Consider the following 16,217-nt stretch of genomic DNA (forward strand, 5'->3'; position numbering starts at 1 on the left):
GTCAGGGTGGCCGAGTGGTCTAAGGCGCCAGACTCAAGTTCTGGTCCTCGTGAGAGGGCGTGGGTTCAAATCCCACTTCTGACATTTTAGTATGTTTTTTGAATTCTTTCCTTTAATTATGAGATTTTGTTAATAATAAGTAACAGATTTTACCCAAATTCAAACAGTACTTATTTTATTTATCATAGCTCCTTTAAAAAAAAATATTTTATTTATCATAGCTCAATCCATAAAATTCGAGTCTACTCCCTAACAAATGAGTAAATTTCATATCTAATGTTGCAGCTTCCACCAACAACCCTGCCTCCTTTTTTCCCATCACAACAATTTGGAAGTTCACCAATTGCATTATCAAGACACTTCTTGCAATCAACGCTAGAAAGGTCTCTGGTGCACTGAGTTAACCCATAAATTTTATCTGATTCTCCATTAATCTTTAGCTCTCCTTCAGCATAAAATTTTGTGTCCATGGAAGCTTTATAGGAAAGTAGGCTCAGTAAGTCCTTGACCATGTAGTTAAATGTGCTAGGATCAGTAACATTTTGCACATTCAACAAAGAGAACTTGTTTGTGTTGTCAATTTTGCCAAAAAAATCAGTGTGCAAATACTTGAACATGCAATTGTCATACCATATAATAGCACCTTTGTTGTGAGGACATAGGCTGAGGATTTCTGTGGTTGCCTCAGAGACACAGGTTTTGCATTCTGAGGGTGAGACATCGCCACGGCAGAGAGCGAGCCCATGGGCTTGTTGGGTTTGATATTGGCCCACTGACCCAACACCAAAGCCTGATGAAGGGGTCTTGTAGATGAGTGAGTTCATCAGAATTTTCAGGTTTGATTCATATGGGCTTTGGTCTGTGAAATTATCAGTGTTTGAACAGATATGGTAGAGAGGATTGGCTCCAAAAGATGTTTGGAGAAAGAGAGCTAAGAGAACAACTGTGAAGAGCTTTGAGGAAGCCATTTTGGATGGAAGTGATTAAGGAAATGTGTGTTTAATTTCTTTCTATGGTTTTGGTATGAGATTATGGAGAGTGAGGATGATAGTATATATAGAGAGAACTTGTTTTGTTCTTGATTGAGGAAAAGTTCATTAGGCTTACGCTGACATTTTCTATTGACAATTTTTACAAGCCAGTTAGGTAAGATATTTTCAATTCAGAAGGAAATGTTCCCTGCGTCTAGATTTGGTTTCTAAGTAAGCAAGAGTGAAACATTCAATAGCGGATTCTTTCTTTTAATCTTTTTAATCTGCAAAGTATTTGGTGGTTTCTTTTAGGCCAGTTCAATATGATTCGTGCGTGCTTATCAAAAAAAAAATGATTGGTTTGGACCAGTGTTATTAAATATCGGCCATGGCGGCGCCATGGCGTTTTTACATATCGGGATTTTAACAAGCCGCCACATAAAGTGTGTGGCGTTGCGGTTTGGTGTGGCGGGGCCATGGCGGCCGCGACGTCCATGGCGCTATGGCGGGCATAACGGGAAATATCGGGAATTCCCAAATTTGTTTGGGAAAAATAAAAACTTTGCAAAGGGCCCATGGATTTTAATGGCCCAAGTCCCATATTCAATGGCCCAAGTCCCATATTCAGAATAAAAACCCTAATTTCAGCTTCAAAAACCCTAATATCGGGAATTCAGAATGCTGCCCCCCAATCACCTCCGACCTTGCTCTGCCCATTCCCGGCCACCTGCGGCCGCGACCACCGGCGACCACTCTCGCGGCCACCGGCGACCACTCCGGTCTCCGGCCACCCTCCGTCCAAGCTCTCATGTGAGTTATCTCTGCGGAAACAGGTGATATATATATTATAGATATATATATATTTATAATATTTTTTATTAAGGCCGCCATGGCATCCGCCATAATTATATGGCGGTTTTTTGGCTTTCCGCCATGGACCGCTATCCGTCATTGATAACACTGATTTGGACATAGTATAATTAGTATGACATAATTGTAACATCTTAATATAAATTGAAATTTTGTTTACTAAAATCATTTTGTTTGCATGGATAAAAAAAGACTATGAGGAAGATGCCGATACAAAATGTTGGGTGGTTCCCTCCTTAATTGGGCAACACAACTTATTTTAAAAAAAAGTAAAAAAAAAAGTTTAGTTTTTTCTTTTATTTATAAGAGATTATCAAACCCTTATTTTGGTGAATAGCAGCACACCTGAATTTGGAATTCACGTTGATGCTTTTGAAGCACAACGACATTAGATAAGGATTTTGTGAGTCATCGACAAACTTTTTAGGTACATCGTTTGTTCTGTGGCTGAAATTTTAGTATGTCCTTCAAGTCTGTGAGCTCTTTATTTTAACCCTTATTATTTGGGATTTGATCTTCTCTACTGTTTGGGTGGTTTACCTTTGTTGTGTGTTCTTTTGCTGTATCATATTTCCATGTTTCTTTAGTGTAGTTTTTCCCTTTTTGTTTGGGGGTTTATTTCCACCTTTATGGGTGAAGCTTTTGATGTCGTGAGACATTATTTTGTAACTATTATTTTTCTATAGTGAATTACTTCTTGACTCGTGCACGTGGTTTTTATTCTCTTCATTTGAGGGAAGTTTTCCACATTAAAAATTTCATGTGTCTCTATTTTATTTTATTGTTGTCACCGTTGGAAGTCGGATTTGTGTGGAAGTTATTTTGTATGTTCTCACAAGTGAAGAGAGTTTTTCTACACCTAATTTTTCTGCTGCGCCACTTTGATTCCCAACAGTGGTGTCAGAACTCCGGTTCTTTTCGGAGTGATTAATATTGTGTTGAATAATGGACGTCAATCCAAGCCGAATAGTGACTCATTTTGAGATGGCTCATGCGGTGGATACAATTATTTGTTTTCTCTCTAATTTAAGGGGAGATTTGGCATATCAATCAAAATTGCAGAAGTGTTTTGCTCAACTTACTGCAGATTTAGATCCCCTCATGTGTTAATCTCACATGACAAGGTCATGTGAATGATCTAGACCTTTAATTTATTTTTTAATGAAATATGATGGTCAGTATTTATTCCTGCGAAATTTTAATTTTTTCTCTCCATATAACTATTAAGGGTCCACATTTCCTTAAAATAGAATTAATTGTCTAGATCTTTCACAAACCATGTCATGTTTTTTTTTTGTGATAAGTCAATAGATATATTGAAATGAAGTATAAGGGGTACTTCAACCCAATACAAAGATAAGAGAAAGTGAGAAAGTGACAAGAAAAGCAAAAATACATCTCAAGCATACAATCCACTTGAAGGCTAGGCTAATCGAAAAAATGTCTCATTAAAACCTTACTAGGAAACTATGTCATGTGAGATTAACACATGAGAGGATCCAAATCCATTTACCGTATAGTCAAAGTTTATTGCTGCAACTGAAGCTAGTGAGGAGTTTTTATTGGATGAAGAATTTTCTCCAGCACCATGGCGTTATTTACCTCGAAGGTGATGATAGTTATATGTCGACAAAACCATTTTCAAGGGCGAAGCTTAAGAGTTGGAGCATGATTCGTATGATGACAAGATTTAGCCACACTTAAGGAGTGAGAGGGAGAAATGTTTTGTGGTTCCCTCCTTAATTGGGCCACACAACTTATTTTAAGAAAAAGTAAAAAAGGAGTTTAGTTTTTTGGGCCAAGCCTAAATTTTTTTTATTTAAAAGGGATTATCAAACCCTTGTTTTGGTGAACACCAACACACGTGAAATTGGAATTCACGTTGATGCTTTTGAAGCACAACGGCAGTAGATAAGGATTTTGTGAGTCATTGACAGACTTTTTTGGTACATTTTTTGTTCTCAATTTTGGCTGAAATTTTAGTATGTCCTTCTTGTCTGGGAGCTCTTTATTTGGGTGAAGTTTTTGATGTAATGAGACATTATTTTGTAACCATTAATTTTCTATAGTAGATTACTTTCTGGCTCGTGCCCGTGGTTTTTATTCTCTCAATTTGAGAGAAGTTTTCCACGTTAAAAATTTCCTGTGTCTCTATTTTATTTTATTGTCATCTGTTGTCTCTCAATACCAACAGTGACAACAATACATGCTAATAAAATAAAATAGAGACATGAGAAATTTAAGTAGAAAACTTTCCTCAAATTCAGAGAATAAAAATCACAGACACAAGTCAGAAAATAATCCACTATAGAAAAATAATAGTTACAAAATAATGTCCCACCACATCAAAATCTTCACCCAAATAGGTGAAATAAAACCCCTTACAAAAAGGGAAAAAATTACACCAAAGAAAGGAGAAAAATAGGCACCAAAAGACCCAACAAAATGACAAACAAAACCAGAAAAAAGAGAGGGTAAAAATACAAAATAAAAATATTAGTATAACGAGCTCAATGACAGAAAACACATACTAAAGTTTCAGACAAAACAAAATACAAATGATGTACAACCAAAATATGCGATGGCTCAAAAATCTCCTTCTTTTGTCTAGGGTGATGCAGGTGCCGTTGCTGCACCAAATAAGGGTTTCATGCCCTTTTAAATCCAAGACATTTAGGCCCATAAAAATAAAAAATCCTCTTTTTTCTTTCCTTCAAATAATTGGTGTGATCCACTAAGGAACAACCACCCAACAAATTCCTGGTGGCTACGTTGGTGTTCAACAACGGAGAGAGTGTGTCGTTCGTGGACGTTTGAAGCTCCACCGGCCGGAGGTGAGGTTGCACCCGACCTTGGCGATCATCTCCGCGGCAGTTGGTTAGGGTTAGGTGAACTTTGTGAAAGTGAAGTTGTGGTTAATTAAAGTGAGAATGAGATATAAAAGCTGGAGGAAAATCTATAATTAATAAGAGTACCAAAATGTAATTAAATAAACTAGCAGACTATTTTTCTAAATGAAAAGAACCTGTAACCACAAGTAAAAATAATCTTTGTAGAATGAAAGCGCTAATGAAGTCTTTGAGCCTAGAAGCCACCTAAATATACAATGAATCAAAGTGCGACTGAAATCCGCGGCAGATTGAAATTAGGTCTGTTTAATTTGTCCTATCAATGAAAAATAATATATCATTAACAATTTTTCCTCATTTTATACAAACCTTCTTTCTCCTAGTCCTTAGTTTATATTTTACTGAACATGGAGGCAAAAAAAAGGAATTATAATTTAACTTTGGCGCGTTCAAGTTGCTTACTTACTTTTTCTTCATTTTATTTTTTGGTCAACAAGTTACTTTCTAAATTATAATTTGTACTCTACTAGGTTGGTTTGTACCAGAAGAAACCAAAGCTTTTAGATGATAGATCCAAAAATTAGGGCTGCAATTACATTCAAGTCAACCAATGGTGAAGGCCACCTTCATGTATAGGCTTCCTTGGTACTTGAAAAATTTGCATAGGAGACGTGGATTCAGCAATTTTTCTTTGGATACCCCTTACGTATATAAGACGTGTAGATTCAATAATCCACAAATAACGTACGTATCATCATTTTATATTACATAATTACATAAGTACAAATTGGTTTTCTTTTGAAGTGGTAACATATTGCTTATTAATTTACTATGTTCAATTGGACAAAAATAATACAAGATTTTCCTCCTGCGTTTTCCCTCCTTCATGTGTTATTACCCTAATCATTTCCCAATCCTATTTTGTTTCAAGTTTGGGTGCAGAAGAATAAATCATTCTTACAACTTCAATAAGTTGCTCTGTTATGAAAAGTTGGAAATCTAGACTGAAAATTCCTTACAAACATATATATCTTGCCATCTCATATACACAAGCAAAAGTTCTCCGCCTTCAATGAGCATAAATTGAGAGAAATTGAACATAACTAAGCACTTTTTCTCTGTTAGTGCATGTAAATCAGTTCATCATATTTGCACTCTCTAATTGCAATTTCCATTAGGTGACCAGAGCTAGAGGACAACACATCACAACATTGCCTTCTTGGAGCCTGCAACTGAATACAAAAAAACAGTCTATAAATAAATAGGAAAAATATTTTAAAATCCTAGCACAATCTTGATATTCAATAGACATAGTGCCGGGTCTTGCAATCTAAAATCGTTACTAATGTGTAAAGTTATAAAAGTCGAAATCGGAAACTAATTCTTGAAATGTATTTTTATAAATTATATTCTGAATTTTAGTTTTCAGTAACTGTTTTGGTGGCAGTGCACATTATTGATGTTCTAAAACCGCTCGGTTGTTGACTGAATGCCGATCTCACCCGTTCAAATTGAGTGACCCAAATCTAATGTTCTAAGTGCGTGTTTAGAAATCATTCGACAATTCTACAAGTAATTCTAAAGTCAAAATTTGAAAAGAGGTTTTTGTGAGAAACTTCTATATGTCAGAATTGATTTAGAGGAAAAATAAGCTAAACCAAATGCTATAAATACATGTGTCTATAGATTACCTGTTTGCTGTCAAGGTTCAACTTATTAGTGACCACTTTGATATCTTCCAGTTGTGATATCTTGTTATATGAGCAATTCTGAAAAGATTTTCTATAGCTGCTTATGATGCCATCTTTCCCAGAAGAAACCTTGTCAAGATAGAAAATGGAGGGTCTTCTACATGGGTCAGGGTGAATTTCTTTTGAATTAAAAGTGTATATCCCTGCCAAAGCAACTTTTTCCTTCCATGGCTTGAATGTCTCTTGCACTCTCAGTACTTCTGGCAAAAGCATCTTGTTCTGGAACACTTGAACTGCATATCCCCATGACACTGAAACTGTCCATGAGAATCGTTTCTCATAGCAAACTGTTTGCTGTAGGATCCTCTGGGAATCAACATTTGCAGCCTTAAACAAGTGTTTGATAGAAGTTCTAGTTGTCATGTTGGGAAAGATAGGTTCAGTTTGATCTGGGTGATGCAGGGACAACAAGGGACTCAATGGATGTGCTGCCAATAGGCCAAATATGTTTCCCCTCAAATCCACCTAATCCAATTTCATAATCACACAAACAGTGTACTAATTAGTATGATAAAGAGGGTTAAAAGGGAAATCACCAACAGTTTTCATTTTTAAGACTAATTACAGCATGTTTGAATTAACTTATGAGTTTTGAATAAATTCTAAAACTCAGAAGCTAGTCACAGAAACTTCTCTCCATAATTGATTTTGATTTGAGAATGTAGTTGGGTTTTCAAACATGCACTTATAATTAATTAGCTTATGAAAACTGGGTTCATATGTTAATCCAAATTCATAATCACACAAAGTGCTCATTAGGATGATAATTAAAGAGAGGGAAAAAGGAATCACAAACAATTTCCCTTTTTAAACACTTAAAATAAATTACAGCATATTGGAAACCCCTCAAGTAGTGATTCTAAAATCAGAATAAATTTTGGGGAGAAGGTTCTGTTGGTAACTTCTTGAGTCAGAAGAATTGTTTATGAGAATACATAAGCTACAACTAGTTCTAAAATTAGAGCCAATTTGGGGAGAAATTTCTCTGACTAGCTTTTAGCTGTCAGAATGGATTGTCGAAAAAATAAGCTGATTCAAACATGGTATTAATGATGAATTACCTGATGAAAACCTGGTTCATATGTTAATCCCACACCTAGCTCTGCTATGCAAGAGTACACCCTTGCATCACTTCCATAAAGATGTGAGTACCTCTGTATACATGAATCAAACACCTTGGCTAGAACTTTTGCTAGAGAGGAACTAATGGCAAAACCACCACCACCAAAAGCCATTCCAAAACCAAAAGTCTGTGTCCCCTCATAACTCTCAGAGTAAGCACCAACATAGTACCATAACCTGTGATCATATTTGGAAAGTGTTTTGACCAGATTCTCAGGGAAGAAAACAGTGTCATCATCTCCAAACACGTACCATCGAACACCGGAATAATTCAGCGCCACTGTCTCCTTCACCACACGCGCCACGCGGATCGCTGATCTTAGTCCCCCGGGCTTGTAAGTGAAAGGAAACTGGGAAGTGTCTTCAGAGACACACAGAGGAGGAAGAGAAATTCCACCAGTGTTGTCTTCAGGTGGGAGATTATCCACAAAAACACAACCTTTCATTGTTTTAATCCACCAGAGCTTGGCATATTCATTCCTCTTAGGCCATGAGGTTCCGGTTGAAGCAATTCCAAAGACAAGATGGTCAATGCTGGTAGGATCAGGATCAGAGACTTGAGGTTCTGAAGAAGAAAAGACATCTATCTTTGATGTTGTAAAGAGTAGCACTGTAAATAGAAAGAGAGAAATGGCACAAAATGAAGAGGAGACTAAAATGAATTTGGTGAGAGGTGGGGTTTTGATAGGAGTATTGTGAAGTGATTTCATCATGATTAATGAGGGAGCTTGTTGGAGTTTGGAGATGGTATATGTGTAATGTGTGAAAGTTTTAATTAGAAGCTATAATCACTTTCACATAATTCTAAAAAAAACTATCTTTATAATATAAGGAGAGCTCCATCAAGTATTAGGAGTATAAAAGTGCCACCACAGTCTGCGGCTTAAGAAAGCTGGGAAAATGGAAATTCTATACTTCATAGTTTCAAGTTAAATCACTCTCTATATAGGAAGGTCCATTGCATTCAAGTCAATCAATAAAAGCCATGTGAAGACCAACTTTTTTAAAGTAAGGGCGGCATCCTTAGTCCTGACTCCTCCTCAAGTGCTTTGGTCTGTGCTTCCTACAAGACTGGTTAATTGGCACCAAAAATTGTTTACACTTTTTATGTCTATTATGTATAGAAGGAGATGATTCCATCTCTAGGTATCCTATCGAAATCATAGGCATTTTGAGGCCTAAAGCAAAAATGTTAAAATTACTTTCTTTTAGTAAAAATCTTAAAGAGACTTAATATATTATATAAATTATCAATTTTTATATTAATCTCTACCTTTTTGAGCTGCCAAATCGTTTATTTGAATTTTATAATCAACCAATTTTAATATTTCTCTTTTGATAGTTAAGATTGTTAACACATTCAATCTATCTTGGAACATTGTGATTTAAACAGTTTTAATTTTGAAAAACTTCTTTCGGCGGTAACAATCGTTACATAAATTGTCAATACAATTCTTAATGTAATATATACATTTGGAAAGGAATATAAAGCGAACTTGAAACACAAAGAAACAATGAGAGAATTTCCAAAATTTTGATATCAAACATCTGCTTTGATAATTCACATTTAGGTATAAATAAGGAATATTTTAAGAGATAAAACAATGAATGAAGAGCAAACTTGGACAATATTATAGATATATAAGTCATAAAAAATTAACAATTATGAGTAAACACAATTAATTTTTTAATTTTGAGAATGTAAAAATAACAGATATTTTATTTATTAGTATTTTTTTGAAAAATGTAAATTTACTAGAATAAAACACTACGATTAATAACTTAGCACTTCCCACGTTGCAATTAAGATGACTTGATTTTTCATTATTCTATTACTTCTCTCAAGTCTTAGTAATATATACTATATAGGTACTAGTCTTTTTCGGAGGCCTAAGGCAATTGTCTATATGGCCTTACACATTGCACGACCCTCATGGAAACTAGGGATGAGTTTCGGTTAGGTCGCTTTTGGGTTAAAATGTATCATCTAATTGTAATTGAAGGGATAACATCTTCAGTTGTTTTTTTTTTTTTGAAAGCTAAAAGTATATTGGCAAAAGGCTTGAGAGCAAAACTCTCATGCAGAGATTACAAATCAAACGAGCTCGGCATCAACAAAAAGAAAACCAAAAACACCTTTAAGCACCTCCAAGGACCACCGAGCCCGGCCAAAACCCAAAGGCAAAACACCCAAAACATCTTCAGTTGTTTTCTTATGTAACAATTAGAATGTTTTGGGCGACTCGATTTTCGGGTAAGACGATTGGACAGTTGCTTCAGGCGGGCTCAGTCATATCCATCGCTTGATTGCTCATATTATCGCCGAAACTACAAGAACGAGATCAACCACCGTGTGCGTCAAGATCTACGTCGTGGTGTCATTAGTTACCACTACGTTTGTCCATACCAGCACAAATCCATTGCTTGTATGTTCAAATCCATCACACGCTCAACCAAAGCTATGAGAGGTGAAGACGAGAATGGGGGTACAGGCCGTCATGGGGGCCACTAAGACAAAGTGGATGTGGGAGAAATGTGAGGAGGAGGGTTCCATGTATCAATATTAGATCTACCACGCCCATCAATGTAACACCCCGATCTGACGACTAACATCACGGTAAAAACACGAGTCTTTTTAGTGCGCTTTGTCCTCACTCGCGCACTTCCCGGGAAAACTTCCCAGGAGGTCACCCATCATAATATTGCTCCAAGGCAAGGACACTTAACCTTGGAGTTTTTATGAGTTGAGCTCTCGAAAAGAAGATAAATCTTGTTGGTATGAGTAGTACCAATAAAATCTTTTATGCCCTCCTCAACAGTATAGTCTCATACCTATACAGTCTTGGAATACATCTTGTTCCGGTGCGAGACCAATTCATTCATGTGCCCCTTCGCCTAGAAGCCTACCAGGAGTCGCTCTTTGTCTGTGCCTCACTGCACCGGCGGTCACTCCCCGCCTCGTCGGCCCCGGGTGTTACATTCCCACCAGCTTCCGCTTGGTTCGTCCTCGAACCACACCGTACTGGGATAGGTTGGCTCTGATACCATTTGTAACATCTCGATCTGACGACTGGTCTCACGGTAACAACACGAGTCTTTTCAGTCCGCTTTGTCCTCACTCGCGCACTTCCCGGGAAAACTTCCATGAGGTCACCCATCATAATATTGCTCCAAGGCAAACACACTTAACCTTGGAGTTTTTATGAGTTGGGCTCCCGAAAAGAAGATGCATCTTGTTGTTATGAGTAGTACCAATCAAATATTTTATGTCATCCTCAACTGTATAGTCCCATACCTATACAGTCTCGGAATACCTCTTGTTCAGGTGCGAGACCGGTCCATTCATGTGCCCCTTCGCCTAGAAGCCTGCCAGGAGTCGCTCCTTGTCCGTGCCTCACTGCACCGACGATCAATCCCCGCCTTCGTTGACCCTGGGTGTTAAAATCAACACCTATAAAAGATGAAGAGAATGAAGGTAGAGGCTGCCACGAGAGCCACTGATAGCGATTCTACCGACAAGTGTATCGGGTCATATTAAGTGTAATAATTGAGTAAGAGTATCGTCACAAATTAGTTACCATTTGAAAATGCTCCTAAGAATCCCAACGATGATAACATGATGAATTAGAGAGAGAGAGAGAGTGTGTGTGTTCAATCTCACACTTTTCCCTTCGAGTAATGACCACACTAAAGATCCTAACCTTCCTCTCTCACCATCTGCATTATCTTCTACAAAGGAAAGCTAGTTCTGTTGGAACCTCTCAACCATTCCGAACCAAACTCCAAGCATTAGTTCACAACCTCATTGTTGAAATCTGCCACTAGGTTCAGGGTTTTCAGGCTCATGCATGGGATCTCTTCAATTGTTCGATCGAATGAGTTTTTCTTTTTCATTTTCATTTTCAAACTTATTTCGCTCTCTCCCCCTCTATTCGGGTTTTGCATGGAAGAGGCTTTTAGGAAATTTAGGAGGTGGTTTAGTGAGGAGGAGGAGGTGAATAATGGAGCTTCAGCTATGTTGAACGGCGGCGAATGGCAGAGCTTGGCGACGTTGATGTGGGAAGGTTAGAACTTAGAAGGGAAAATGTGGGGCATCAAAGATTTGGGTTTGGAGTAATTAGAGAATTTTGTTTGTGGTAAATTATTAAATAGGCCTTAGTTTACCGGTGGACTTATAAAAAAGACGTCCATTCTAATCTCAGCCTCAATATGTTAATATCAAATCCTATTGAGATTAGTGTTTTTCTTTTGAAAGTGAGATTAGTGTTATTAAGCTTGGACTACTCATCGACTCAATTAGAGTATTAGGTCAATAGATTATTTATCGAACAAATAAGCCACTAATTAAACCGTAAATATACTAAATTATTATTAAATATCAGTATACACATTAAAGAAAATTTTAAAAAAAGTAAGTTAACATGTTACAACTTTTTCTCTGACTAAAAAAACAAATAATTTTACTTTAAAATAACACACGATTCTGGATATAATTGTAACGTGCATTTCAGGTTTTTTTTTTTCAATTTAAAAAACCACAATCTCTCCATCAAGTCTATGGTGCATGAGTCTTTATGTATTGTACTTGTGCGGTTTGTAAGATGATATTTTCACCATTAATATAATATTAAAATACTAAATTGTTGACACTGAATGAAATTACTAAACTATAATCTCTAACCCTAGTTCATTTTCTCTCATCGATACACTAATTTAAAGATAAACCTGTCAATTTTCAGTAATACATTACACTCGCACCATCTACAAGCTAAGGCAATGTAGCCATCAGCTACAATATATAAAATAATGAGTTACGATTTATTTATATATGTCTTTTATTTTCAGTTCATTTTCTATTTATATCTAATTTACTTACATTTTTTATATTCTTTTTTTCATATCTCTCTTGTTCACCGCATTATCACTTTTTAAGGAGTTAAATCAAACTTTATATGGGAAAATAACCACTAGTGCACTACATCTTAGACAAAAACAATTGGCCCCGTGGTAAGTCACTTGGTGGAAGTGCTTCTTACATAGTGGAGTTGGGCTCAAATCCATGTTAGCACCACTTGTGCTTTTTAAATCGTGGTAGCTAGTAGAAGCGCTACTTGCCTACTTGCAGTTCCTCACTTCCTCACAAGTGACATATAGTGAAATAGCTAAATTTTGAAGACTACAGAAAGGGACCAAACTTTCATTTTATTTGCAACTCTTGCTGAATTAGAAGCAACCAAAATCTAGAAGCAGTCGACATTATCCAAAATTTTAAATTGTCAAACCGTAGCCTAATATGTTGACTTTGAAATGTATAGCCTAACTTTCTAATAATAATGGTCAATGGAATATGTCAGCTTTATAAACTTGTCTCTTCAAAGACCAATCAAGGCAACAATGATTATTCTCTCTATAAATACTCTCATTCTCACTCTCCACAATATCCCACACCAACACCATCAAAAAAATCACATTCCCTTCATCAATCACCATCAAAAATGGCTTCTTCAAAGCCCTTCACAGTTGTTCTCTTAGCTCTCTTTCTCCAAACATGTTTTGCAACTGACCCACTCTTCCATTTCTGTTCAAACTCGGGTGAGAATTTCACGACCCAAAGCCCATATGAATCAAACCTGAAAACCCTCATAAACTCCCTCATATACAAAACCCCTTCAACAGGCTTCGGCGTCGCGTCAGCGGGCCAGCCCCAAGCCCAACAGCAAGTCAACGGGCTGGCCCTCTGCCGCGGTGACGCCTCGGCCTCCGAATGCAAAACCTGCGTCTCAGAGTCCGCCACAGAAATCCGCAACCGCTGTCCTTACAACAAAGGTGCAATCATATGGTACGATAATTGCTTGTTCAAATACTCAGACACTGATTTCTTCGGGAAAATCGACACTGCAAACAGGTTCTACATGTGGAACTTGAAGAATGTCAGTGACCCTGAAACGTTTAACTACAAGACTAAAGGGTTGTTGAGCGAGCTTGCAGGTAAGGCTTCTTCGAATCCGAAGTTGTATGCGACTGGGGAAATGGAGCTTGAGAAATCGGTGAAACTTTATGGGTTGACTCAGTGTACTAGAGATTTGTCTAGTGGTGATTGTAAGAAGTGTCTTGATGATGCCATTAACGAGCTTCCGAATTGTTGTGATGGGAAAGAAGGTGGGAGAGTTGTGGGTGGAAGCTGCAACTTTAGATATGAGATATACCCATTTGTCAATGAATGAATACTCCAATGTAGTGGGTTGTGTTTGATAGGTTGATAGTTGACCCTCTTGACCAATAAAGATCAACCTTATATATAGTATTCATATGCATGAATAAAAACTATGTGATTTTTGAAAAGAAAAAATACGTTTTAGGATGAAATAAGGGCCATGTTTAGACTTTAGATATCTCTTGGCACGACCCTTCATTGTAGATTGTCTAGGTTTTGTGAAAATTTTCTTGGCCCATTTGTACTTGATCAAGAGACTTTAATCCCGAAAGAATGAGTAAGACTTGAGTAGAAGAATGAATTTAAGTGAGTTAAAAGTTTCACATTTGTTAGAACTTAGAAGTGAATTAATCCGAGATAATATAAGAAAATATACTCATGTGGTGTCAGATTCAATTTGTGTGGATTGTTGTTGCTTGTTGGTACTTGGTACATGTGTCTTTTTTCATGTTTAATTTACAGTCTTTCTGTCTTTCCAACTAGATTTGTGCTGAAAGGATGAGCACACATAATTGGAGCAACAAAATCAATTATGATATAATCACTCTTATATTTCTCACTTATTTAAAGGTAATATACAATCGTAAGAATAATCCAAGCTAAAAAATAAAGAAATAGTAAAAAAAATTACAGAAGGAGATTTAGTGAGACCGTACCACCTCCGTTCGACATATGTATTTAGTGAATTTTTTTACCATCGTTGACTGTAAAATGTAGAAGAAGAAAAGAGTTTAGCAGGAGATTTTGATCTCCACCAATAAAACACGTAAATTTATAGTAGTTACTATAGGGGTTTGGATCCTCTCATGTGTAAAAAAATTTGAGAGTGTCAAGTTTCATCATCTCACCATTAATTTTATTTTATTTTATTTTTCATTTATTATCTACACAAAAGTTAATGGTGAGATGGTAAAACTTGACACTCTCAAGTTTCAAAGCTACCAGGATCTTTTTTTAATATTTTATAAATGTGGAACGTCGCTCCTCTCTGTATGTATTAACAAAACCTTCCCCGCTTGCAAGGAGCGTAATATATTTTCACAAGAATTATTATTCAAGGAACCAAAAATAAATAAATAGCAAGAAAAGCACAGTAAATCTTTAATGTCAAATATCCTTTAGTATGAGATAAACAATCACGGGATGTAGTTCAATTTTATTTTTAGTATTATACGTAATGAGTACTATGCTTTTCAGTATGATAATAATGTAGTACAATTTTTTTAGATATTTTCATGAATAATATAAGCTGCTTTGTATTTTATTACATTAATAAAAAAACTTTTTAATTATTTTGCTCCCTTATTTATTCAGCACTTTTAAAAATAATTATTATATATGTTTAAAAGCATAGACTTAGGAAAATGGTCTTTTAAATTAAAAAAAAAAAATTGAAACAAACACGCACAAAAGGAAGAGGAAGAAGAAGAAAATGAGAAGAAGAGGTGTGGCAGTGGTTTTAGCGCATATTGTGGTCAGTTATCGCTTAGTGCGAAAACTCATGGTAAGGAGATTACTAATTTTTGTCGGCGGTGGTGGATGCCTGGGTAAAAAAAAAGGCAAGGTGCCAGAGAAAATCAGGGTGTTTATATGGATGGTGATGAATCAAGCTATCCAGGTTAATAGAAACAGATTCAGATGCAATTTGGCTCCCTCTGCATCATGTGCTCGCTGTCATCGTGATATGGAGGATGAACTCCATTGTCTTTGTGATTGTCAATTTTCGATGGCTCTTTGGCAGCGTTTGGGTGAGATAAATTGGCCCAATTTCCAGAATCCAGACATCACAGTGTGGGTGAAATCTCTGGCGCTTAGTAGTAATGCAATTCGTTTCTTGGCGGGAGTGTGGAATTGTTGGAAGTGGCGGAACAATTGGCTTTTGGATCCAAATAAACGTACAGTAGAGCAAGCTTGGAGAATGCTCTGTCACGACCATAACGATTTTCTTCGTTATCATAACGCACGGACCTGGTGTCGAACTCAAGCTTCACGGTCCGAGGCTGGACAAAACCTACTGAGGGAGCCGTGAAGTGTAATTCAGATGGGAGCTTTCGGGAGGAAGCGAATGTCATGGGAGCTGGAGGGGTCATCCGCGATCACCATGGGAATTGGCTGGGAGGTTTTTTCTCTTCTATGGCAGTAGGGAGCACGTTCTTATCGGAGGTCATAGCTCTTCGCGATGTGCTGAAGCTAGTATGGGAGCAAGGGCATAGGAAAGTGTACTGTGAAACAGATTGTGCTGACTTGATCTTGATATTGGAGTCTGAGGAAGATATGCAGTTCCATGAAGCCTATGATATTTTTAGAGAAATCAAGACTCTGCTGGCTAGGAATTGGTCAGCTTCCATTAGTCTCATCCTGAGAGAAAACAATGAAGTTGCAGACTGTCTAGCAAGAAAAGGCTCTTATGTAGTCTCATATGGGTTTCGGGTGGTGGAAA

At 36.9% G+C, this 16,217-nt stretch overlaps 3 protein-coding genes and 1 non-coding gene across 4 annotated transcripts; 2 read left to right on the forward strand and 2 right to left on the reverse strand.

Annotated features, from left to right (window-relative positions):
• TRNAL-CAA (transfer RNA leucine (anticodon CAA)) lies at window positions 1-84 on the forward strand. Its single transcript has one exon. It is a non-coding gene; the product is annotated as a tRNA-Leu (tRNA).
• Window positions 85-159: 75 nt separating this feature from the next.
• On the reverse strand, window positions 160-1,001 carry LOC130749031 (cysteine-rich repeat secretory protein 38-like). The gene has a single exon (XM_057602306.1). The coding sequence runs from the start codon at window positions 966-968 to the stop codon at window positions 243-245; it is 726 nt and encodes a 241-aa protein (XP_057458289.1). The 5' UTR covers window positions 969-1,001; the 3' UTR covers window positions 160-242.
• Window positions 1,002-5,644: 4,643 nt separating this feature from the next.
• On the reverse strand, window positions 5,645-8,476 carry LOC130709454 (uncharacterized). The gene is made up of 3 exons (XM_057558825.1): window positions 7,503-8,476; window positions 6,382-6,906; window positions 5,645-5,922 (listed from the first exon to the last, which is right to left on the reverse strand). The coding sequence occupies exons 1-3, from the start codon at window positions 8,274-8,276 to the stop codon at window positions 5,812-5,814; spliced, it is 1,410 nt and encodes a 469-aa protein (XP_057414808.1). The 5' UTR covers window positions 8,277-8,476; the 3' UTR covers window positions 5,645-5,811.
• A 4,509-nt stretch (window positions 8,477-12,985) lies between these two features.
• Window positions 12,986-14,078, forward strand: LOC130749703 (cysteine-rich repeat secretory protein 38-like). The gene is given in 2 exon segments (XM_057603084.1): window positions 12,986-13,739; window positions 13,741-14,078. Coding segments are annotated over 2 exon segments (756 nt in total). The 5' UTR covers window positions 12,986-13,058; the 3' UTR covers window positions 13,816-14,078.
• Window positions 14,079-16,217: the final 2,139 nt, after the last annotated feature.

This window comes from Lotus japonicus, chromosome 3 (assembly GCF_012489685.1).
Source record: "Lotus japonicus ecotype B-129 chromosome 3, LjGifu_v1.2".
Lineage (NCBI taxonomy): Eukaryota > Viridiplantae > Streptophyta > Magnoliopsida > Fabales > Fabaceae > Lotus > Lotus japonicus.